The sequence below is a fragment of the Oryzias latipes genome, chromosome 5 (assembly GCF_053564925.1).
Source record: "Oryzias latipes strain Hd-rR chromosome 5, Olatipes_Hd-rR_3.1".
In the NCBI taxonomy this organism is placed as follows: domain Eukaryota; kingdom Metazoa; phylum Chordata; class Actinopteri; order Beloniformes; family Adrianichthyidae; genus Oryzias; species Oryzias latipes.
The window spans coordinates 28,233,655-28,257,864 of NC_136241.1; the positions used below are offsets into that span (position 1 = coordinate 28,233,655).

At 40.3% G+C, this 24,210-nt stretch overlaps 1 protein-coding gene across 7 annotated transcripts in view; it reads right to left on the bottom strand.

Annotated features, from left to right (window-relative positions):
* Positions 1-617: 617 nt before the first annotated feature.
* Positions 618-24,210, bottom strand: part of cdh4 (cadherin 4, type 1, R-cadherin (retinal)) — a 263,491-nt gene continuing 239,898 nt past the window's right edge. For 4 of the 7 annotated variants that reach the window (XM_020703448.3, XM_078947557.1, XM_078947559.1 and 1 more), the window contains 8 exons: positions 18,556-18,741; positions 17,530-17,783; positions 11,572-11,723; positions 5,812-6,048; positions 4,867-5,100; positions 4,651-4,790; positions 2,566-2,730; positions 618-2,042 (listed from right to left, as the gene is read on the bottom strand). In XM_020703448.3, the coding sequence (XP_020559107.1) occupies positions 1,836-2,042; positions 2,566-2,730; positions 4,651-4,790; positions 4,867-5,100; positions 5,812-6,048; positions 11,572-11,723; positions 17,530-17,783; positions 18,556-18,741 (1,575 nt within the window). In that variant the 3' untranslated portion in view covers positions 618-1,835. The remainder of the gene's footprint in view (positions 2,043-2,565; positions 2,731-4,650; positions 4,791-4,866; positions 5,101-5,811; positions 6,049-11,571; positions 11,724-17,529; positions 17,784-18,555; positions 18,742-24,210) is intronic. The other 3 variants (XM_004069077.5, XM_078947558.1, XM_078947561.1) reach the window with 1 other exon arrangement.

Here is a 24,210-nt window from a genome sequence, read left to right on the forward strand (position 1 = left end):
GCAATGGACACAAACATACTTGCTGACCTCCGCAAGCGCTCCTCATCCCCGATCCTTCACCTGCGATGGAATAAAAAGGACAAATAAAGTGTTTTATTGTAAAATGGAAAATTATGAGCACAATTCTCCAGGAGTCTACTCTGCTTCAGGACTTGTCAGAAACTCTGTCGTCCAAGATGAAGAAGGTGCAGCATCATCACAGTGATGCAAAACCAGCCTGTGATGGAAGCATCTTTGGAAACTGGCCCAGTGTGTCTAAATGCACAGAAATAGAAAGCTGATTCAAGAAAAGGAATAAAAGCAAGGCCATACCACCTAAGCTAAAACACACCCGTGGTGATGCAGAAAGTCAAGATTTTATGCTGGAATTGTTTATTTTCTAATATGGATTTAAAATAAAAACAAGGCCAGCTAACTGAATATTAGAATAACAGCAGGTACAGCTAATGGTCAAATTTAACTAGAATCTGACTGAGAAATGAGAGAAAAGGATGTTTCATAAAACAAAGAAGAACACAAACAAAAATAGGGGAAAAAGATCAGTTAAAAAAAAGAAATAAGATGCATCCATCAGGAGTGGGAGAAGCAACTTTCCTGTTATGAATGCTTCAAAAATATGTATTTTACAAGTATTTTTTATTTTTGCAGTGTCTTTATACAGAGTATATTCATATAGTTTCTGCTGACTATTTTCACATTCTCACCACAGAGTAACAAGTGCTTTGAGTAAAACATTTGGAGGAAAAAAATCATGCACCTTTTAATAGTTTTAGTTGGCCTATAAAAAAACGGGAATGTTCAAGGCGCCAGAAAGGACCTTTCTGCGGCACCTTTGCTCCAAAAGTCCCCCAAAGTTCCACTCCGTTTCACTGTCGGACTAATCGGTTCATGCCTACATAAGCTTTACACTGTGGAGAAAGCAACACAAAACCGTACAGGGCAGGCAAGCGTCTCAACGTACAGGCTCCTCCACTCAAGAGTTCAGAGGAAAGGCAAGCATTCTCCAATAAATTATAAAACCCCCACATGTATAAAAACAGCGTCGCACAATGTCAGCTCGTTGCTTTTGTGCCGACAGGTGATGTTTGTGAAAACTGAGAAGGTCCTTGAAGAGGAGGGTTTTAAAAACCCCAGAAAATCTGCTGTTGGCTTCTTTTAGGCCATAATTCGTTGGGTTATGATCACCGATAGTCTGCCCTGGATTGCGTCCTTCCGTCCTGGGACGGACTGGCTGTTGGGGTTCATGTGCACCACTGTGAGAGGAGAGAGCGACAGGCAGGGCCGATCTGAGGAGGCAGCAGGAGAACGTGTCTCCACTTTACTGCACGAATGGCAACCGATCCTGAGATAGCAGGAGTCTGATACAAAAACACACCACGAAAGGCACTTTATAAAATGACAGTGCTTCTGTTCTAAGGAAATTCAAGTTGACAGAGTTAAAGAGAAAGTCAAAGAGTGTCTTCCCAAAAACATTCCTTTCAGTGTGAGACTAAAGCAAGAGATGGTTTTGTTTTAACAATCAATCAAAGCACAAGTTTCACGATCGGCGTCTCCCGGGGGCCGCCTTGATTGTCCCCAGAGACATCCAGGTCCAGCGCGGAAAGAGAGAACATGAAAAATTCAAAACTTCACACTACAAACTCGCCACTGAAAATCATAAAGCCAGAATACAGTTGCATCGCAGCCGAGTTCATGTCTGCAGCCTGCTTGGGGGTCCCTGTCCTCACAGGTCTGCCTTCTTCATGCTCTCAGCTCCTGCCTGTAGTTTACATCCATCCAGTCTCTCCTGACCCACGCCCCAGCCCCACACACCCCCACCCCCCGCTGCTCCGCCCTCAGTCGTCGTCCCCTCCTCCGTAGAGGTCAGCCAGTTTCTTGAAGCGGGGGCCCCAGTCGTTGAGGTAGTCATAGTCCTGGTCCCCTGAGCTGGTGGAGTTGAGCGAGCTCACGGAGCCGGCGGTGGAGCCACTGCCCTCGTAGTCGAACACCAGCAGGGAGTCGTAGGGGGGAGCGGTAGGGTCGTTGTCTGCAGCCCTCAAACCCTGAAGACAAATGTGGAAAAAATAAACTCAGTTTAATCTGCTGCAGTTCAACCTAAAAAACACTTTGGGGCGCAGCAGGTCTTCTGGGAGACGCACACAGACCGGCCGTAATGTGAACACTTTCCATCATCCCTCATGGAGGGACAGCTCCACCACTTCCAACACACGGAAAGGTGCTCCTTAAAAAACCTTGCGCCGTTCACTAACAACTTAATAGATTTTTTCTCATGGGAAAAGACTCAAGGTGCAAGACTTTTTAAAAGAGCAGAAAATGTGTCTCATGCTCCTCGTCCACCCATGAGACTTTTAATGATCCTTCACAGCCTTTAAGCTGATTCAGAGGCAGAAAGTTAACTGTGCAAGGAATTTCTACCAGCAAGCTAATGGAAGGAATAAAACTCATCAATGAAATGAACTTTTAACTGCAATAAATGAATCTGAGCTGTAGAAATATGCCAGAGTGCAACACTTGACAAGAAAGAGAAACAGAAGTAAAACAACCGCCAGAAAAGCTCAAACCTACATCATTTATGAAGTCTCCTATGTCTCCTGGGTGCGGGACACTGGGTCGGACAGGGTACTGCGACTCAGCAATCACAGGCCTCTCATCCACCCTGCGCACCCCCGTTGTTTTATTGATGATGTGGTCCAGAGACTCCGGCTGCTGCAGCTGGCTCAGATCGTAGTCCTGGAGGAAGACAGCAGAGGAGGAGACTGAGTTCATCATCCTCCAACTGTTTCCAGTTTTTCCCCCGACTGAGGGAAACATCAGCTGCGTTTGGAATCAGGATCGGTTCATTATTTAAACGCAGAAAAAGCTCCAAAACTGTGTCATCTGTCAGATTATAGCTCACACAGGTTCTTCCTCCTTTCTGCATCAGCATCATCTTCTCCCCTCTCCTGTATGCAGGTGATGTGAAATGTTGACTTTGCTTACATGTATTCACATTTATTACCTGCAGCTGTTTTATGAGTAAAAAGACGTCTCTGACTCCATAGGTATGTGGGTGCCGGAAAATAACAGTGGCGGTCATCTTCAAAAAGCCCAGTTACATGTAAAAATCGACTCAAACAACAGATTTCATCCTTCCTAATGAAGTGGATTTTTGTTGTCTTTGAAATGCTGAGAAAGCAGGAACTTTGCCATTTTTTATATAAAGATGTCACGTTTTCTGTAAACAACGTTTTCTAATTTTTTTCCTGAGATTTGGACACAAAGATTTCTTTGAGAAGCATTAACAATGTGACAAATTGAGGTCATTTTTAATGTTCAGCGCAATCAAACAGTTATTTGCATCAAATTTTATTGGATTTGGTTTTTAAATTGTTTTATTTCAAGGAATCAGAACCAAAAATACTAAAGAAGATGAACCAAAGAGATACAGATCTATCAAATTTTGAATAATTAGTAATGACTTGGTTGGAAAATGAAAAAACAAAAGTTAAAGAGATATATTTCCATAAATATATATCTACTTACACATGTTAATTGATGCTACTATGATTAATCTTAACAAAAGGAAGACATTTTTGTACTAATACATAGAATACCCAACACATTAAAATCCATTAAAAACGATACATTTGTTAAAAAGAGTTTCATTATTTGTTTGAAAAGGAGTGGAGGGAAACAAACTTATAATTTACTTACTAATAAACTTATAATTACTATAATCTCACCCCTAACCTGGTTTAAAATTGTTTCATTGTTGGTGTTCCATAAACCCAGAAAATGCAGCAAAAATTGTTTTCATTAATGTTTTACCTACAGACATGGGTATTTTCAGTACTAACAACTAACTGAATAGACTGAAGAAACAGCTGTGATAGATCAGCACATTCTGCAATGAAGTAATGGGGTCACAGTTGACTCTTTGAGAAAACTAAGCCAAAAGCGGGGTGTTTGTGTTTTGGGTAGATTGTGTATTGTTGGAACGATGCTTATTTCCAATAAATATTGTAGAGTTAAAAAGCATCTTTCTTTCTTTCTTAGAGACACACTTCAATCATCTTATGAACTATTTTAAAACTGTTCCCAGTGGCCTTTTAAATATGAATTTTAGCCAAAAAAAAAAAAAAAACTGTGTTCTTTTTTTCTAAGACATATGTTCACCAGGGTGACAGGAGCTGATTAGAAATTTGCCTCTGTGTTGGTGGCAACCCCATCGCCCTTTCCATCCCCATTATAGAGTGGAGCTGAACCGGGAGCATGTGGGCCAACCAGCGTATATTCTCCATCACAAACAAGCTGTTTTCCAAACAGCATTTCTTTTGTCTGCTCCTGATTCACAAGATTTGATTAGAGATATACTGAAACTTTGAGCATAGTTTTCTTGATATATGTCCTCCATCATCAAGAAATTCCACAAGAACATGTTAGAAACACAGTTTTTATCAGAGTCGGTCTTTAAATTGTGCCATGTTTGTACAAAACATGCATTTTTGGGATGTGCAGCCGACCTGAGTGTTACGTCCATGAACCATTTCCCAGAATCCTCTCTGCTGACAGCTTATTCTACTAAGTTTGTTTTGTCTAAATGTTTTATTTCTACAAGTTGTCTCTGCAGGTGGGCAAGGTTTTTTGGGGTAACATATACTTGTACCATACCTGGTCCTCTTCTCCACCTCCCTCTTCGTCATACTTGAGGATATTATCCCTGACGTCGTCCTCAGGGTCGATCAACAGTGGCTTTGCCTGCCGCTCCTTCTCTCTGCGCTTCATCCACACCACAAACAGCAGAACCATGCCTGAAGAAAGCACAAATACCCGTGATGAAGCCACCTCTTTCAAGCAATTTGTCATCATCTGCTGTCTTATACTCACTGAGGAGGATGATAATGCAAATGAGTATTGCGATGATGGCTCCGGTGCCGAGGCCGGCGGCTGCTACGGCCCCTGTGGCACTGCAGTCGCCGTTGTGGTCACAATGGCAAACTTTGACTCTAATTACTGATCGGTTGGACAGGGGAGGGTTCCCCGAGTCAGACACTATGATGGGAATTTCATACATGCCTGCCTCTAGGTAAGAAATCCTTAGCTTTAGCTGAGCATAGTCACCTGCAGAACAAGGCGGGATGGAAATACAGAAAAGAGGAAGTGGTGTGGAAAGAGGAGGGGGAGCAGGAAAAGGGATAGGAGAGGAAATGGGAAAATTACAACACCCGCTGCAGAGAAAACACATTTACAGCTGGATATTGTGACATGAGTGAATGACATTGAATCAAAGCTTCATAAAAACAATGCAACAATCATTCAGACTCAAATGCATGTAGGGACATATCAAAGATACAAACAAAACTACAGTTTGTAACCTTCAGCATCCATCACTCAGTCAAGCTTAGACAGGAGCCCTGGTGGGAAAAGAATCCAGGTATGTGATCAGATTTGTCCTCAAGACAACCGCTGCAATACATCCATCTGGCTGGACTTGGTGACAGATCGGCAGCTCGGGGGACTGAGAGATGAATGGATCTCATTTGTCACAAACGATGGATTGTGCGTCAACCCTGGATGGCATCCGCGTTACTCGCTGTGAGCTTCGTGATACATTTTGTTAAACTTGGACTTTCCTTCATAGCTTACAGCTGTCCCTCTTCCAGAGACTAATGTTGTCAGATCCTGCTGAGGCGCTTTTGCTCCTCCTTCATGGTAAGGGTTTCATTTAAATGGGAATGCAGAAGGGTCATCTTTCACTTTTCCAATTTACATCATCTGGATGGATTTCTTAAACCTTTACCGCTTAAAATGTGATGTACAGAGTTTAATTACCGCTCAGTCTGGAAATGGTCCAGTTGCGACGGACGCTGGGAGGAAAGGAAGGCAGCTCGAAGACAAAGGGCCCCACATTGGGGTCAGTGTCTGCATCTGAAGCTGTGATGTTGATCTTGGAGTTGGGGCGTGTCCGCTCGCAGACTTGGGCTTCCCGCGGCACCAGCACTGGTGCGTTGTCGTTCACATCGATCAGGTAAATCTGGAGAGTTCCTGTGCCGCTGGCTTGAGGTGAACCTGGAGGAAACAGCAGTCAAGCAGCAGACAAAGATAAAACCATCAGAACTGGATCGAAATCCAAAATTTGACTGAACAATGTGGAGAAATACAAAGGAAGACAGTCTTTTCTAGTCACATTACCGCAGCCAAGTTTTGTGGAACTGAGAAAATGAGAAGCCGGAGAAAAGAAACAATGGAGATGAAAAGGCTTTGTTTACAGAGAGGCTGCAAATGCAGGGACAAAACCAGACACACTTTCAGTACAAACAAAGAAACTGAAAGAAAGAGAAGACACACAAAGATTTATGCTTTCTGCACCCAGCAAAAACCCCAACACCAACCTTTCAATGCAGCCTCATCTGCACTTTTCCTGTTTAATTTTGTTTCACCAGCTGGGAAGAGCGTAACTAACCTCTGGTTATACTTTTGTGTCTAATTAACAGCACTAAGAGTCTTTTTTTAACAAACTGAATATGCTTCTTTTTCTTTCATTATTGCTGTTTTTACTATCCACAGGGTAGTAAATACAAGTTTTTGGACTATTTCTAGTTGGTATGTTGAGACAAAAAAAGAACACACACGTGCACGCCAAGGAAGGCAGCAGGTGTTGCACCACAAACACAATGAAAATGAAGGCTGGTGCTGTTTGTCATGGGTTCTAACTGGTGCAACGTCAAGGTGGAAATATAAACTGTAATGGAAATTACTCCAAAACCTGTTAAAGTAGATTAGAGTGTGCAGTCGAGAACTGACAGCTTGTCAGATGACATCTATAAGCAACACAGGTCAATATGAATAAGTGTTCTAGGTGTTCAGCAGGAACAGATTTCAAACTAACAAACAAATACTTAATTACATGAATAGTTGAAGAGACCCATGTTTCACTTGTATTATATTTTGTCTTGCAAGAAAAATAATTTTATCAAGACAGTTAATAGCAAAAATACACCTAGTCTAACACACACAGGGGTCTGCAGCCTTTAACACTTAAATAGTCATTCGGAGTGATTTTTCTCAATGATCACAATAGGAGCAAATAATTTTTATTTCACCCTTTAGCACATTAGAATACCTATTGTATACATATTATTGTTACTAGTATGATAAATATAAAGTAACTATTGTTTTTTTTAGCATAAATAAAGCAATCATAAAGAGAAAATTTGATTTTTTATCATATTTTAGCGTTACTTCGGTAAACTGTGAAGCTGAACAACTTGATGGATTTTTGGAGTAAGGAACCTTGTGGAGTGATACTGTATGTTGAACGAGTGGAAAATAGTTTGTGTTACTTTCCTTTTTTATTTTTTTTATTTGCTACTTTTTACTTAACAGTGACTAATTAAAACTAAACTTTGGTGGAAGAAACTGCTCATAGTAAAAGCTCCAGTCAGTAACTCAAAGATGATGCTAAAACACCAAATACTTTTAGATAAAGCCAAGAGTGAATTTTTGAGAGATTTTTGGTATACATTATTATATTTTTATTGTTCATGAACACATTTCAGTAAACAGAATTTTTATTTGACAACTTATTTACCTTAAAAGAACGCCATTTATGATGTTTACACAGACATGTTGCTACAGTATTTTACAGATTACTTCAGTAACTAACCTCATTGTGATGCTACATTACAGCACAACCAGTCTCAAATCCAGCCTTTAATACAGTCAATGCAGTTTACTCTGCACACTCAATCTGTTTTTTATTACTGCTTTCGGTGTAAAGTGTTATCTTTCTGCCTCTTCCTTATACAGTGACCTTGACCTCTGAGAAAGTGCATCTTGTTAAATGAAATGTATCATTATTATAATAACAGATGAAGAAAGTAAAAGTAAACGGTGTTGAACAAACACTGATCCATCGCAGCCTTGATGTTTAGTTGACAGCTCTCTGCACACAGACTGTCAGACAGCTGATCTCAGTTACTGATGCGGTGCAGAGCCCAAAGAGTTTGCCGCAGCAGCTCATCAGTCTTGTTTTCAACTTTTTTTTTTCTTTCTCTTGCAAACAGTAACTTGGAGCATCCAGTATGTAAAGGTCTGTTGCTTCAGGTCCCAAGGCTCATCGACCGCCTTGTCGGTTATGATTGGCTGGCTGTTTTGTTGCTTCTTACGCATCACTTGAGTGGAATAACTGAAGAGAATTTCAATCAAAGTAGGATATATCCCCTTGTCGACAGCGATCTCCAGAATCAATAGGCAGTCTACACTTTGAGCTTGTGTTTTGTGCGTCAGGATAGGCCATCCTTCTTTTATCAGTGGAGTAAAAGCAGCCCCTTCTGTTATTCTCTGAGCAGTATCTCCTTGGAAGTTTAGTTTTTTGTGAAGTAAGATATAGAAACTTAGTTTCTTTATCCGTCACAGACGAGGTCCTGCAGTTTTTATATAGGAGGCAAAGAACATTTCCATGATTCAGTTTTATCCGATGAAAAAGCTTATCTATCAGTCAGAGAAAGGAGCTGAATGTTTACAATGACTTCAAGGTTTTCTTTGGAGTGTAACTTGCATGAGATTAACCAAAAAAGGCAAATTGACAACAAATTAAATGTACATGTTCATTCCATTATTTATGTGTGTGGCATGGCTTCCTGCAGTATGGACTACTTCGTGATGCTTTGAGAGGCTGTTGCTGCTGCTGTGTTCAGATGCTGTTTAGCCATTTCTGCTTTAGTCTTTGTTAAAAGCAGTCTTTGTTTGGTTGGGATGAAGTATTCTGATAGTCAGTTTCTAAAGCATTTTACACTTTATTATCTTCATAAAAATTCTGGGTTTCATCTGCAGTCTGCTCTGAGGCTCTGTCTGTCTGTACTGTCACTCAGCATTGCTGCATTCGACTGACTCAGATCCACATAAAAACCCCAGGAATCGTGCTTCTGTCATATCTTCACTGCAACACAACATCAGTGTGTTAGATACACGATTCTGTAGGAGACTTTATTTATAATTCAACATTTTTATATGCATAATGCAGATGTTTAGAATCCAATCATTTTTTATTTAAATGATATTCCATCTCCAGGTTCAAGAATGAGTAACGCCCATTGTCCAATTAAACTCTAAAGTTTCCAAAACGTGTTGAAGTGTAAAACCTATTACCACATTCTGAAACAGCTGTGACTGTGTAATCGTCTGTTCTCTAGTTGCTGCAATGACTTACAGCATTTCTCCTGCCCTCTAACAGATGTTGACAGGATTTTGACTTGGTCCGACTCCATCTTGTTTTCTCCTTATTGCAGTCATAAACATATCCACAAACAGATGCTTTGTTAAGTTGGTGTGCTTCCTACCTCTCTGTGCAGCGGTTACTAATCTTATTGTCTTACAGCAGATGTTCCAGTGTTTTATGTTTACCTCTTCCTTATCCTCTCAGACTAAAATCAGTCAGAGTTATTCTTTCCACTGCAGCTCTTTGTTCGATTTGATGTGTTCTTTCTTTGTGTAGCACCTTAAGACAGCCCTACAGGTGAATTGGTGCTTTATTAAAATACTGAATTGAACAGACTAAACATAAATGAAAACTGTTGCATCTTTTTAACATGTTTGACATTCCAGTGAAATCAGAACAACAACGTTGTGATGTGAGTTTTTTTCAGACAACCTAGTAAATTTCAAACCTTGACTGTATAGTTTAAATCACATTTTTACAGCCGTGTTTGGTCTAGATCAGTTATGGGTCACTTTGTTTGAGAGGTGGAAAGCTAACTCTGCTGCTGCTCTAACAAGCAAACCAAGGTCTGCTGGAAGCTGCTCAATACGGCAGGTGAACCTGAATTTAAAATAAAAAACACACGGTAAGTGATGTGAGCAATGTGTATTTAGGGAGATATGCAGTGATGTCTTGCTTTAATATGGTTCACCTTTCTCTATTTGTGTGTAATTGTGCATTGTGCATGTTTTTTATTTCTAGACAATTGTCAATCACTCTACTCTGTGCTATGGACAGTTTCTTTTACAGAACAGAATGTGTTCATCTTGCAAAATTTACATAAATCCTTGATGGCTAGGAGATCTTTTTTGTCATTCTATAATACTGGACAAATATACATATACATATACATATATATATATATATATATATATATATATATATATATATATATATATATATATATAATACATTTTATAAAGGTTTGACCTTTCTTCTTCTTCCACTTTCGGCTTCTCCCATCAGGGGTCGCCACAGCGAACGAGTCGCATGGTAGATTTGGCAATGTTTTACGCCGGATGCCCTTCCTGACGCAACCTTCTCAAACCGGGCTTGGAACCGGCAGAGGTAGAGAAGGGAACAGGGAGCAGCCCGGAGTCGAACCCTGGTTTCACGGACGGAAGGCGCCGCAAACCAGCACGAGCTAAACCGGCCCCTGCACGAGCTAAACCGGCCCCCGGGGCAAGGTTTGACCTTTGAGAGTCTAAACAAAACAGAAAAGTGTGAAAATGTGAAAGTATGTATGAGAAAAGTGTATAAAGTGTGTATTGAGGAGATTTATAATCCTTAAATCTAGGTTGACCGACATGTTTTGTTTTTCCAACACATTCTCACCCCAAATCATCATTTATGAATGCTTGGGCAGGTTATCCCTCTCCACGCCACATATTGACACTTTGGGTGAGCCTGACTCGTCGGTTTTTGACGTGCTGCCTGCTCCGATTAGATTAAGTTTCATAGATTCTGACTTCTGCCTTAACAATAACAATAATACTATGAAACTGCCTTTAAGAAAAGCTGTAGGCATTTTTTTTTACAAGTCTGCAGTTTATAATTATTCACATACACAAACAAAGCAACTCTCTGTCCTGCTCAGAACTTTACCTAACCAGTTCTCCCCAATTTTGCTTTTCCTTCAATGCACATTGATGGAGTCTTTTCTTAAATGATTTAAAGCTGGCTGTGTCGTATTCTGTTCAGATTTTGAAGCCACCAGAGGAAAATTTGTGATGTTCAGCTTTTTATTTGAAACAGACATAATGAGATTTTGTGGCTTCGTTCCAATCTTTAGAAGCCACTGCTGAATCTGTGCAGCCACCGCACACAGAGAGACAGATTCTGTGTAATAATCTGCTTTTAATCTGTGTCTCTACAAATCAAAATGTTTCTTTCCTGAATATCACAGAGACAAAGGAGCCATTTAATTAAGCTGTGATCTCTAATGATTGTAGGTTTGTTTATAGCTCTTTTTTGAGATGCAGTTCCTTGATTTTGACACAGTTACGATAAAAAGGAAGGGAAAAAAATCAGTTTCGAAGGACACAGACAAACCAGAGTCCATATGGCAGCATGTAACCAAAATGATGCTTGAAGCTAAACTTAGTAGTTTGAACTGATTAAATGTTAAAGGATCAACATTCAACTTGTTAGAAACTGAATGTCACAGAAAAATATCTGATGTTACTTGATGTTTCTTTGGCAAAAGCACCGGGGGGGCATTTTCTTTTCAAGCGTGTCTGTAACAAAACTTCTTTGGTGGTGCAGACTTCTCACTCTGCCACAGCAGCCGTTTTTCTCGGATCATCACAACATACACAACCATCCTGACTTACCGGACTTACCATTGTCGTACGCCAGGAACGTGGCCTCATACATGTTGTTTCTCACATACATGGACTCTCTGTCCAGCAGCGCCATGGTGGTGATCTGACCGTTGGTTCTGTTTATTCTCAGCCAGTTAGCCGGATCGGATAATTTAGCATACCTGCACACAAAAACACACGCAGAGGCCGATTTTAGACGGTATTTCCAGATTATCATTGAATCCAACTGAAGAGTCAAAAAATTGTCATAGGTTGGAAATGTAATCCATGAAATGTTTGTAAAAAGAAATTGTTAAACTATGAATAGAACGAATGCTTTGATGTTTTTAAATACATTCAAACATGCAACATTGATGGAAAAAAAGTCCAACTTTGTACATGTTAACATTATTTTAAAACTATTGGTTCAAGATACAAGTTGCCACAGCTTCATGGTTACATTAAAGTTTAACGTTTGATAGTCATTTGTATTTATGATGTCATGACAAATCACTGGAAAGAAGTGTAAGGACCTCTAAATAACTTTAAACAAAACTGATGTAACATTATTTTCTGAAAAACAAAAATATGAACCAAGTTATAATTATTATTATTTAGTATTATTTAGTTTTTGTACATTTCTAGATCTGCGTAAAATCCTTAAACCTCTTCAAAGTCCCTCTCTGATCATCTTTTGGTTGATTGTAAAAGGGTTCCCAGTAGATATTGTAATATGATGATGGCTTATAAAGCCAGAGTAAAAAAACCTGTTTGGATTTCTAGGACATAGTTTCTGCAGGGCTGCAGGAGTTCATTAGAAATTTGCCTCCGAGTTGTGAGTGGAACTGTTGGCGCACCCCTCCCCACTTCCCATCATCCATCTCTTTACACTCTCTCCAGCTTACAGCCCCTCACAACCACAACTATAACATTAGTGGTGCAACAAAAATGGCGAGCAATACTGGAGCTATCCAACTTTAAGCCTGATGTCAAGTTGAACGAGGAAAACAAAGACATTGTGGACATCTGAAACTGGATGCATCACAATGGAGCAGAGCAGGTAGCTTGTACCCTGTCCAACGTTTTTTCTTTGCCACAACTACGCTTTTTTTCAAACAGCCTTTTTTCATGTGCTCCTGATTCACAACAATTAGATTAAATAATTACTCTGAAATTCAGTTCTGAGCTTAATTTACTTTATATATGTCCTCCATCATGAGAAAAATATCACAAGAACATGCTAAAAACACCGTTTTCATCTGAGTTGCTCTTTAAAGTTTTCCTTTCCCCTTCTAACAAAGTGGACTTCAGCATCTTTTTGAGCAAAAAAGAAGTGTAATACAAAGTTTTACCTTTACATGTGACTATAAAATTATAAAGTTTGAACATGTAAATGTACAGAAACGCCCGAAACGTGTGCAGGTTTCCCATCACAGCACTTTGAGCCCACTCTTACATAAAAAAACAACTCTCTAAATCTTTTACTCATTGATCCAAAGCGCTCATTACCAGGTTGAATGCTCATTACCATAATAAGCAGCAGCAGCTAAGCACCTCTGAAATAATAAAGCAACACGGAGAGCAGAACATATGTTCACCCGGCGTATGACAGCAGCAGCTCATTAGCATTAAGAGTGATGTGTAGTCTGTGTGTGGAGCAGCCAAGCAGCACTCCTTAAAACTTCAGCGCTCTTTGTTCCCACACACCAACTGTCACTGCGGTTACTCGCCGAACCTTCACCAAGCTTCACATCTTCAGCAAACGTCTTCAGATGAGAAGTACTGACCAAGTGGCGAGAGTGTCAGATCCAACAGTGGTTTAGGAGAAATCTTGCTGGAGGGTCAGACTGTCAAAATAATAACAGGAGATGGACCCAGAGACCCGAGAAGGAAGAGGGAGGCTTCCGCTGTGTTCCTTAGTAAACGAGGTTAGCAGAACATGACGAAGGATAGATCGGCTCTAATTAGAGGAATGAAAAAGAGACCGACAGCAGCAGCCAGAGGTTCAAATACATTCAAAAAACCCCTTTCACCTCCAGATAGAAACATCTTTTCGAGGATCCATTATCCACAACATGACAGCAAACAGCTGCATTGAACACACCAGGTTGGAGACACAATGTCATTCATTATTTGTTACAGCTCTCATGAAAGTAAACAAAAGTCGACGATAATGACAAGCTTTCAATTTGAAGGTTTAAATGAATGAAAATGGTCCTTACCAGGTCTCTTAACTGAGTCAACTCAAGCTCAAACAATCTGTTATAACATCTCAAACTGTCACCTGTTGTCTTAACACTGTCTGAGTCAAAGATGCAGAAGCCTTATGTCTAAACAAAAACACAAGAAGCTAGCAGAAGCATATTTTCAGTTCGTTTTCAGATATTCTGTTGCAGAAGTACTAGTGGAACTGGGATCATATTTTGGGTAAAACTTCAGTCACTGACCTCAAATTTCTTTAAAATGAACTTAATCTAGTCATTCATAGATCTTGCCACCTAAAAAGGTTCCGTGATTGGAAACAAGCCTAATTAATGACACTTCTATAGAGTAAAATCAGCTCAAAGTGAAATTTGAAAGATAGACAAATTTGTTAATTTGAAGAAAACATGGCAAACTTTTGGCAGAGCATTATCATCACTATACGTCACACCAGAGAGGGGAGGACAAAGGCTGCACCAAAAGCAGACGGTGTTTTTTGGAGCGCAAATTACATCCCAATAACCTCTATCGCCTGATGTCAATCATGTACCATTAGCCAATGGGCAAAAAGCCCCACATCTAGGTAAAAATTAGGCCAAGCAACAAAAGCGAAGGCTTAAAGTAAATCTTTAAATTGAGGACTAAAAGTAAAGCGAATTAAAAAATAACAGTTGAAAATACAAAATAGCAGCTTTTCAATAAACATTATTCTTTATTTGGTAACAGCTTTTGATTAATAGTTATATTTTTTTTAAGCTTTGAATTGAACTTTTTTTCAGTTTTCAATATTTATTTGAAGTTTAATATTTATACAGTATATTTTTCAAATTTAAAATGGTATTTTTCCAGTTTTTTATATTTCATTAAAGTTTACAATGTGTACTTTTAGTTTGTAACTGTTTTTACATTTGTAATATTTTCTTTTACATTTATTCACTTTGATCTGATCCTTATTTGACCCCATACACTTTCAACACAATGCTTGATCATTGCTATAAAAGGTGATTTTTGATTTTGTGGAAAAAATAGAAACTTAAAAAGCCTCCTAAAATTTGTTTAACTGTGGAAGTGGCTTTTTTTACACACTTGCAGCATTTTGGCCAATTTTTGTTGGAAAAAAAAATGAAGGTCACAGTTTAATGCTTTGACTGTATTCACTTAATTTAAGGCTGAAGGGGAGAGCAGATAACTTTTTATTAAGTCTTGAAACCTTTAGAGTTGAACGATGACTTGCCTTCTTCAAACGACTACAATCTGCAGTGAAAGGGCTTGTCATGGTGTTTTATTAAAGGTCGGATGTTTCCCAGCAGGTGAGATTTTAGTGTTTGGCGGCATGCGTGGCGCTCGTTTCCTTTCTCGTTTCAACAAGATGTCACCCCCTGTTGTACTTATCAGCACGCAGCAGAGCAGGATGTCTCATTTCATATCTGAAGATTTGCCGTTTTCCCACATTAAAAACCAAGCCTCACCTCTAATTTTAGTTAGACATCAATTTGAGGTTAATTTATCTTTGAAACATGTCACCAAACTTTAGTTTGGGACAGCAAATAGCTCTGCTGCTAAAATGTGCATCCTTGATCTCTCAGCCAAGCCTAAACTTAGACCTTTATCAGTGAGTGCCGACCAGCACAAGCTCACCTCAAACACATATCGACTTTCTAGCATTTAAATCTCACCAAACAGTGAAATGAGCTGGCAAACAGGCCTGGCCTCGCAATATCTTGTTTTCTTTTCCCTCCACAGAGAGAGGAAAAAGCCAAGAAATTCAAAAACATTAAAAAGCTCAAGCTGGCTCATCTCCCATCCAACGCTCACGCACAGGGCTTTCAGTCATGCTCTGCGGGTCCTCGCCGTGTGCATCAAGCACTCCGCGTTTGTGCATTTGTGTGTCTTTTGTGTGAATATTGTGTGAGGAATCCAACAAGGTTGCCTGAAGGGAATAGAGAAGAAGAGACTGGGCTGCTGTGAGCTGAGCGTCTGCTGGCAAGCTGCTTTGGAGAAGACAGCAGCTCTGAGCGCCCATCAATAAAAGACACACAAACTGGCGGGGAAGAAAGCCAGAGGGTCAGCGGTAACAGCAGGGAGGAGGGAAGGAGGAGCACAGCAGAACATACGCACTCGGCCCACCTGGTTTGCATCTTTTCAGAAGAAGCCTGAAATGTAGGCTCCACTCACACGTCTGCATCTGCCGTCACCGTCCCTACGTTGAATTTGCAAACATTTTCTCAATTAAAGTGGCTTCTTCAGGAAAGTCTTTCTGACTTGTTGAGAGTGGAATTCAAGTGATGCGGTGCTGGTTGATGCTGGTGGGTCGGTTTGATGCTCTGATGGCACCTTGCCAGCTGGGAAGGAGCTGATCAATGAGGAAGACTGGGATCCAGATACACCCAGAGGGCAGACATACTTATCACACAATGACCTCCTAATGCCAGTCGCATGGCAACGAGGGGAAAACTTGGGTGAAGGATCAAATAATTATCATAAAAAAGCTATAAACCAAAGATACTTCACTGTCTGTGTCAATACCTGCATGTATGCATTCAGATTTACACTTTGTTATAACAGTTGTTATAGTTTAATAACTAAATGAAAGGAAGAACAGCTAGTAGTCAGTTATTTATTATTCGTATCCTCCTTTAACGTTTTTTTTCTATTTACATTATCAGAATACAGTTTCTGAGATTTTAACCATTTAGTTATCCGGATGTTTAGCAAAATAAAGTCCCACTCGGATCATCTTTTGATCAATTAAAAGTGTTCCCAGTGGTCTTTAATTATAAATATACTCACTATATATTTGTATTCTAGTGAAGTTTTGTATGTTTTTGCGACTTTAGCAAAATTAAGGTCTTTTTCACATTTCACTTGATAGAAAAAGTCTTTCAGCTTGATCAAGATTTAAAAAAAAAACAAAAAAAAGTTCTTTGCATTTTTTCTAGTTTTTTTGAAACACTTTTTCTGCCTCTTTGAAAATAGTTTTTAATTTCTAAAAATGTTCAAACACTCTCATGAATTCTTTTTCTGATTTTATTGAAAGTCAATGGAACAGTTGCAATAGCTGTACCTATACAGTTTCATTGAAATGTCTTTTATTTCACAACTACTGAGATAAAATCTCCACCAGCTTCAAACTGGAGTCAGCATACTAGACTGGATCTTCCATTCTGCTTTTGCATCTTTTTATGGTTTCTGAGCTGTAAAATGTCAAGTTTTGTTATGGCTTTCTTTGCCAAGACTATTAAGTTATGTCGATTTGTGTTTTAAACTTGTGGCCAGATATTTCCACTCTCGGTAAATGGTAAATTATGCATCAGTCATACTTGTATGGCACTTTTCTACTCTGATTCAAACCAAGCTGTTTTACTCTGACAAATATTTTAGCAATGACCTTTGAATTTAGACTTTATAAGCAATATTCAGGTTAATAGTAGATAATAGCCAAATCATTTCAGTTTTCATTCAGCTTGTCTAATAAAGTGAACCTTCATCACTGGAAAGTGTTGAGATTATTTAGCTAATATGAGTATTCCTTGTTAGTTTAGCTAATTCAGCATTTTGCTTTTATATCACAGTGGCAAGACAAGTGCCATGTACAGCAATCAGCCGTATTTGGTACAGAAAATGCAATTCAATTCAATGTATCTATTCATAAAGCCCTCTTTCACAACTGAGGTTGTCACAAGGGGCTATTATTTGCACGGGTACTTTTAATTCTAACTCTTTCATAAAATGCAAATTTTCTAATTTCAGTAATTTCAATGGGGATTCCAAACAGCTGCTGTATACCTGACAATCTGGTGGATGAAGTGATCCGGGTCTTGAGCAGCAAAAACGGTAAGAGTGGTTCCTGCCGGCACTCCTTCCTCAAATCGGATAATCTTAGGATTCACAGGGAAGACAGGTGGCTCGTTCACATCCTGAACAGAGATGGTGACTCCTGCTGTGGACTGAAGCGAGGACTGGATCCCACTGGCAAGGTGGGCCTGGTTGGACACCACCACAGTCAGCATAAAAGCTCGGTTCATTTCAAAATCCACTGGCTGTGGGAGAACCATGTGGGAGAGGAAGTGATATGCAGGGAGAAAAGAGGATTACAGGAGAACAGGTGGTGCTCAAAGAAGGCCTTATACACAGCCACTACGTACATTTTGCGCATATTGCATGGATGAAAATTGGTCATTTGTGAATACACCTGGAAAAAGTAAGAAAAGTTGTGGCCTTCATGTGAAATCTTCACAGATGTATCACGAATGAACTACAGTAAAACCACGGAAGAAGTCCAAAAAAAAAACACGCAAGAACACATAAATAAACATAGAACATGAACTGAGCGTGATTATTGCGCTGTTTATATGCAATTAATTAGTGATTTGTGTGTCAATTATGAAATTTTAATGTAATATGTGCGCTGTAAATGTGATATGATAAGACATGCGTGAAAAGTCTGCTATACATACATTGACATATATGGAACGGTCGTAGAAAGCCACAGATTTATGTATGCATCTTGCAAAAATCATGCACATTTGCATAAGATTTATGAATTATTTGCAAATAAACAAAGTAAAATACACTGAAACTGCATAATTCTCAACAAATCAAAAGTTTTAAACAGCCCAAAATCAAATTCACATGAAGACCTATCGGTGGATGTCCGTGCACATCAACGAATGACGAACGTCAAATGCAAGTAACACTTATGAATTACATGTATCACAAAAATTTCTATGTGGAAAATGCACAAAGTGTATGTCGTGGCTGTTTGACATGGCCTTGAGTCTTCACATAAAGACTTTTTAAATTTATTTTTACCTTAATCACGGTGAGCATGCCCTCATTTGTTATGGGGTTGGTGCGGATGGTGAAGTGTCCAGAGGGGTCTCCGTTCACGATGCGATAAACTGCGTTCCAGTTGGGGCTGTGGGGCTGATCTCTGTCCACCACTGTCAGGTTGGCGACCACGACATTCACTTTGTTCTCCGGAACCTCACCGGAAAACTACAGACAGAGAAGAGGGAAGATGCACATGCAAGAGACAACAGCAGGGTGTTAGGATTATGACTTTGTTGCTCTAAAAGTGGCCTAATGCATGTTAACAGCTTGAGTTTCTGAGGAGTTGCATCTCCCATCACACATCTTTTTGGTTTTAGCATATTTGAAATAATGAAAACAAACTGTTTTGGGTCATGACAACACTACTCATTACAGTGAGGCACAACCTCACAATCATAGCAACACAAACAACAGAGAACCTGAAAAGAATGAACAGGAAGGATACAAACAAGAGCCGGTTTTCTAAACCAAAGATAATGGAAAATCATATCTTCCATTATGTTAATGTAGTTTCCTATTCCACACCATATCAGCTCATTTGAAAGTCTTTATTGGAACAAATGGATTTTTCAATTAAGTGTTTACCCATTTCATTTAGCTTGTGTGCATTAACCAAATCCAGGTTTTAATAAGTAATTAGATAAGTGCTGTGATTAAGGCAGCAGCAGGAATAATCTTCGACTAATGATCTTCATTATGTTGCAATCTGAAACAACTCCCTGATGAATTAGCTTGAGAGGAAACTTGGTGACAGATGCAGAGCTTGGAGAGGAATCTGCAGGACAATCCGATTCCCGCCTTCTCTGCCTATAACCAGAATCTGGTTGCACGTTGTGCTTTAAAATTTGGGTCTTTATTTAAAACTGTGATCCTTTTCATTACTTTTTCAAATCCCATCCACAGTTACACTTTAGCTCTGAACCTTCCGGAACCCCAGAACACCGAGACCAATATTTTGGTCCCTACAAGAACACAGGTACTGCAAAAGCGATGAGAAGGTCCTTATGGAGACGAATTTAAGAACACACTCAAAGAAGCAGGACAATCTGCGCATCAGCTGTAAGGCAAACACTTGATTATGAAAAATGTCTGGCAGTTAATGTTCGTGCTGAAGCTGAGCAGCACAGAAAACTCCTCTCATCCTCCTCTCTATTCCGGCTTTCCCGTCGCCCTGCTGTCCCGATAAGCTAACGGCAGAGTAAAAAATGCACACTCAGTCTTCTGTCTTCTGACAGGCTCATCCTTTCATTTCTACCCTGAGCTTCAGCATTAAGCGCCACCTCATACCTTCCAGTCTTGTTTAGCTACACTTTTAGACAGTCTAATGCAATTTCCTCTCTCAGAGCTATGCTCAGTGGGGCTCAATGTACAGAATAGCCCCTTCCTTCATAAGGGCTGTTCACTGAAATGCAATGTGGACCCTTGTGATAAGGCACAGAACAGGTTTGAAGGATTCTGCTGTTTTTTTCTGGAAAAGTTATGGTGCTAAATGTTTAGTCCCTGATGCCCACTGCAACTTCACTTGTTTCCACAGGGATTAGAACCGTCATCTGCATCCACAAATCAAACATTAAGCAACATCAGCAGAGGGGCAGATCCAGGACAAAAGGACAGGGGGATGAAGGCAGCTGCATTGGTTGCCATGGAGTTGGTTGTCATGGAAATCAAATTCTGTCACTAATGGTAAGGGGTGGTTTGACCTTTTGTTAAAAAGCTGTATTTTCCTGCCAAACACACAATGTGACAGGAAGGAAGTCTAACTGTGGGACTTTTTTTTCATTTCTTCATCATAAGTTTCTTTGAAAACGTGTGTGAAGGTGTATATGGATGACTTGTGTGGGTGTTCTCAGAACTATCACGGTGGGTCAGGATCCATTCATGATCACGCAGTTAAGATAAAAAGAAGAGTTGGTGAAAATATGACTCATTGGACTAAAAACCCTAATCAGGCTTGTTTCTACTCTTTTTTTTTATATTGTCCATTCCAACAGCTTGGCAAACAGGCCTCTTGTGATGGACATATTTTACTGTTACAATAGGTGTTATGTATTGTTTTACACACTAGGTGTATATTTGTATAAACCCCTTTTGTAATTTAGGCTAAACTTTGTTTATTTTTCTATTGATTATATTTGTAACAGTTTTTTGTTGGACCGGATATTAGAGAGGGATGGGGCACAAAAGAAAGGGGGGGGGGGGGGTTAAGGAAATAGAAGGATGGTTCTTAAAGGGGGGGTTGGAATGACAAAGCAATAAGCAACACGTTGCTGGAAGTTTATAATCATTACTGTCAGGTGTAAATGTTTGTCTAAAAGGGGCTGGGCCTGTCCACACTCAAATGTTAGAAACATGACTGTTGGCTCCAAAAATCTGCACATACAAACATGTCAACATGTACACAGCACAACTACGGTTCACACAGACATACTTATGCACACAAACCAACACATGTAAAGCTTTTCATTCAGTCCATTCATCCATCTTCCTCAGTTTATCCGGGACCGGGTCGTGGGGGCAGCAATCTAAGCAGAGATTGCTGCCCCCACGACTTCCCTCGCCCCAGCCACTTCCTCCAGCTCCTCTGGGGGGACCCCGAGGCGTTCCCAGGCCAGCCGAGAGACGTAGTCTCTGCAGCGTGTCCTGGGTCTTCCCCAGGGCCTCCGCCCAGTGGGACATGCCCGGAACACCTCCCCAGGGAGGCGTCCCGGAGACATCCGGACTGTCTGGATTGCCACCTCAACTGGCCCGAGCCACCTCAACTGGCTCCTTTCGATGTGGAGGAGAAGCGGTTCTACTCCGAGCCCTCTGCGGGTGACTGAGGTACGGGTGTACCTTTCTCCAGTCAAGAACCATGGCCTCAGATTCAGCGGTGCTGACCCTCATCCCAGCCGCTTCATACTCGGCCGCAAACCGCCCCAATGCACGCTGGAGGTCCTGGCCTGATGAAGCCAACAGGACAACATCATCTGCAAAAAGCAGAGAGGAAATCCTGCGGTCCCCAAACCAGATCCCCTCCGGCCCCTGGCTGTGCCTAGAAATTCTGTCCATAAAAACTATGAACAGAACCGGTGATAAAGGGCAGCCCTGTTGGAGTCCAACGTGGACCGGGAACAGGTCTGACTTACTGCCGGCTATGCGAACCAAGCTCCTACTCTGGTCATACAGAGACTGGACAGCCCTCAGTAAGGCTCCCCGGCCCCCATACTCCCAGAGCACCCCCCACAGGATACCACGGGGGACGCGGTCGACATCCTTCTCCAAATCCACAAAACACATATAGACTGGATGAGCGAACTCCCACAATCCCTCCAGCACCCCAGATAGGGTGTAGAGCTGGTCCACTGTTCCACGACCAGGACGGAAACCGCACTGTTGTTCCTGAATCCGAGGTTCGACTATCGGACGGACTCTCCTCTCCAGTACCCTGGCATAGACTTTCCCAGGGAGGCTGAGGAGTGTAATTTCCCTGTAGTTGGAACACACCCTCCGGTCCCCCTTCTTAATTCAGTCATGTATACTATTTGTGCAAAGGTGTGCTAACACCAAGAGCCCCACCGAAGCAGCAGTGGTAGCCAGGACCCCCATAGAAAACCAATTATAGTTATTTTAAAAACACCAAATATATTTTTATGGCTGCATGTGTGGAAAAAAAACTGAGACACAACTTTTTTTAAGTGAGTTTAAAGCTAAAACAAATTTTGAAAATAGATTAACATCTTATACTCTATAGCAGTTTAAAAGAAAAGTAAAATCAGCTTTTTTTAACTGCTTCTTCTCCAGATCACCTCTCAGCTAAATAAATGCAGACAAGTGAAGCTTCAGCTCATTAATTCACATAACATTGAGCAGGGCCATATGTCTACTTTAACAGACCAGAACTGAGTAAGCAAAGGGACATTTTAGTACCAGATGAATTCTATTTGGAGCTCACTTTAGACTCCTTGATACTGATCCTAGTAGCGTGAAATGAAGATATCTCAGATTATCTGTGTCACTGGGAACGTTTGGCCCTTTTATATTGGCTCTTAGCTCCTCAGGTGGGACTGCTCAAGTGTTTCCTTCTGCTGTTTATTGACTTCTGATGACAAAACATGTTGCTCTTTAAATTTGCTTGTGTTTGATTATGGCCCTTTTTGTCTTTTTAATGGTTTACACAATGACAAACAGCAGAACAACAAGCCCAATGTGTTGAGATTAATAAAACATTTGTCTTCTTTCTCCCATCAAATGCAATATATCAGCCTGGTTTACACCCCCACAGGCAATTTCACTTAATTAACATGCTTATGTTTTCTCTGTGGCCCCCACAGTGAGCAATAAATTCTTCTTGCGTCTGTCATACACAAATAATTACTGAACAGCTCCAAGTCTTGTGTGGGAAGTGGAACAGGGAGCTGAGATTGACAGGGAAGTGGAAACAGTGCACAACAAAAGTCTTGTGTTAATTTTTGTTCTATGCTATATTTGAGTCAAACATCAGAATGACGTGATGCAGCCACTGAAGGCCGAGCTTAGAGGGAATTTCTTCTATAATTAAAAATGTAACGTAGTGCAAAAATAAAACACAAGCAAAAAAATTGGTGTGAGACTGCAACTCCTCCAGCGCAGTTCTATGTCCAACAAAAATTGTTGCATGTGCTGTTTTGCATATCTGTTTTTGCTGACTTCTTGAGCTATTAGGCGAACAATGTTGAAAATCCGATTGGAGCAAAACTTCAGGTTTTTTCGTGAGAGCAGGGTGGAGCTACATCGACACAATTACTGGTGACTCCAAGACACCTGGACAACAGCGTGGCCCTGACACAGCTTTGCATCTGTCACTGCAAATAGGGTATCCATGTGCAGCATCACACTGCGGCCAGTTTTTGAACTACCGTGGGGCAAAAAAGTATTTGGTCAGCCACCAATTGTGCAAGTTCTCCCACTTAAAAACAGGAGAGAGGCCTGTAATTTTCATCATAGGTAAACCTCAACTATGAGAGACAAAATGAGAAAAAAAAAATCTAGAAAATCACATTGTCTGATTTTTTAAAGAATGGATTTTTAAATTATGGTAAATAAGTATTTGGTCAACTAAACACAATCTTACAGATTTCTGGCTCTCACAGACCTGTAACTTCTTCTGTAAGATCATCACCTGCACCAGGCTGGGAAGACTGAATCTGCAAACTATGAGCTAAACCCTCAGGTGCTTAAAAACTAGAATAAGAGAAGAAAGGTGCCCACCATATAGCTATACAAAGGGCTAAATTACTCATGCAATAAATAAAGGCTTAAAATAACACTAGCTATTACATTATAATGCATGTCATTTATGGTACCGCCATTGCTATTACTCTTGCAGCAAATATATGTATTTTACAGTCCAACTAACTAAGAAGGCAGTTAAAAAATAAAGTAAAAAACTTTCACTGAGTTGATAAAATAAACAGTTTTTTATTACTTTTGAACGGGTCTCGGCTTCTGACATCAGTAAAGTAAATCTTAAGCTGAAGGGAGCAATTGTACAAAATATTTATATAAATGTGCAGCACATTCATCTTTGGCTGTTACACAAGGTTTTTTGAATGCAAATGGAGGGGGGGGGGGGGGGGGGGGATGTAAGTTATTTTGGAGTTTCTTCTGCCAAGATGT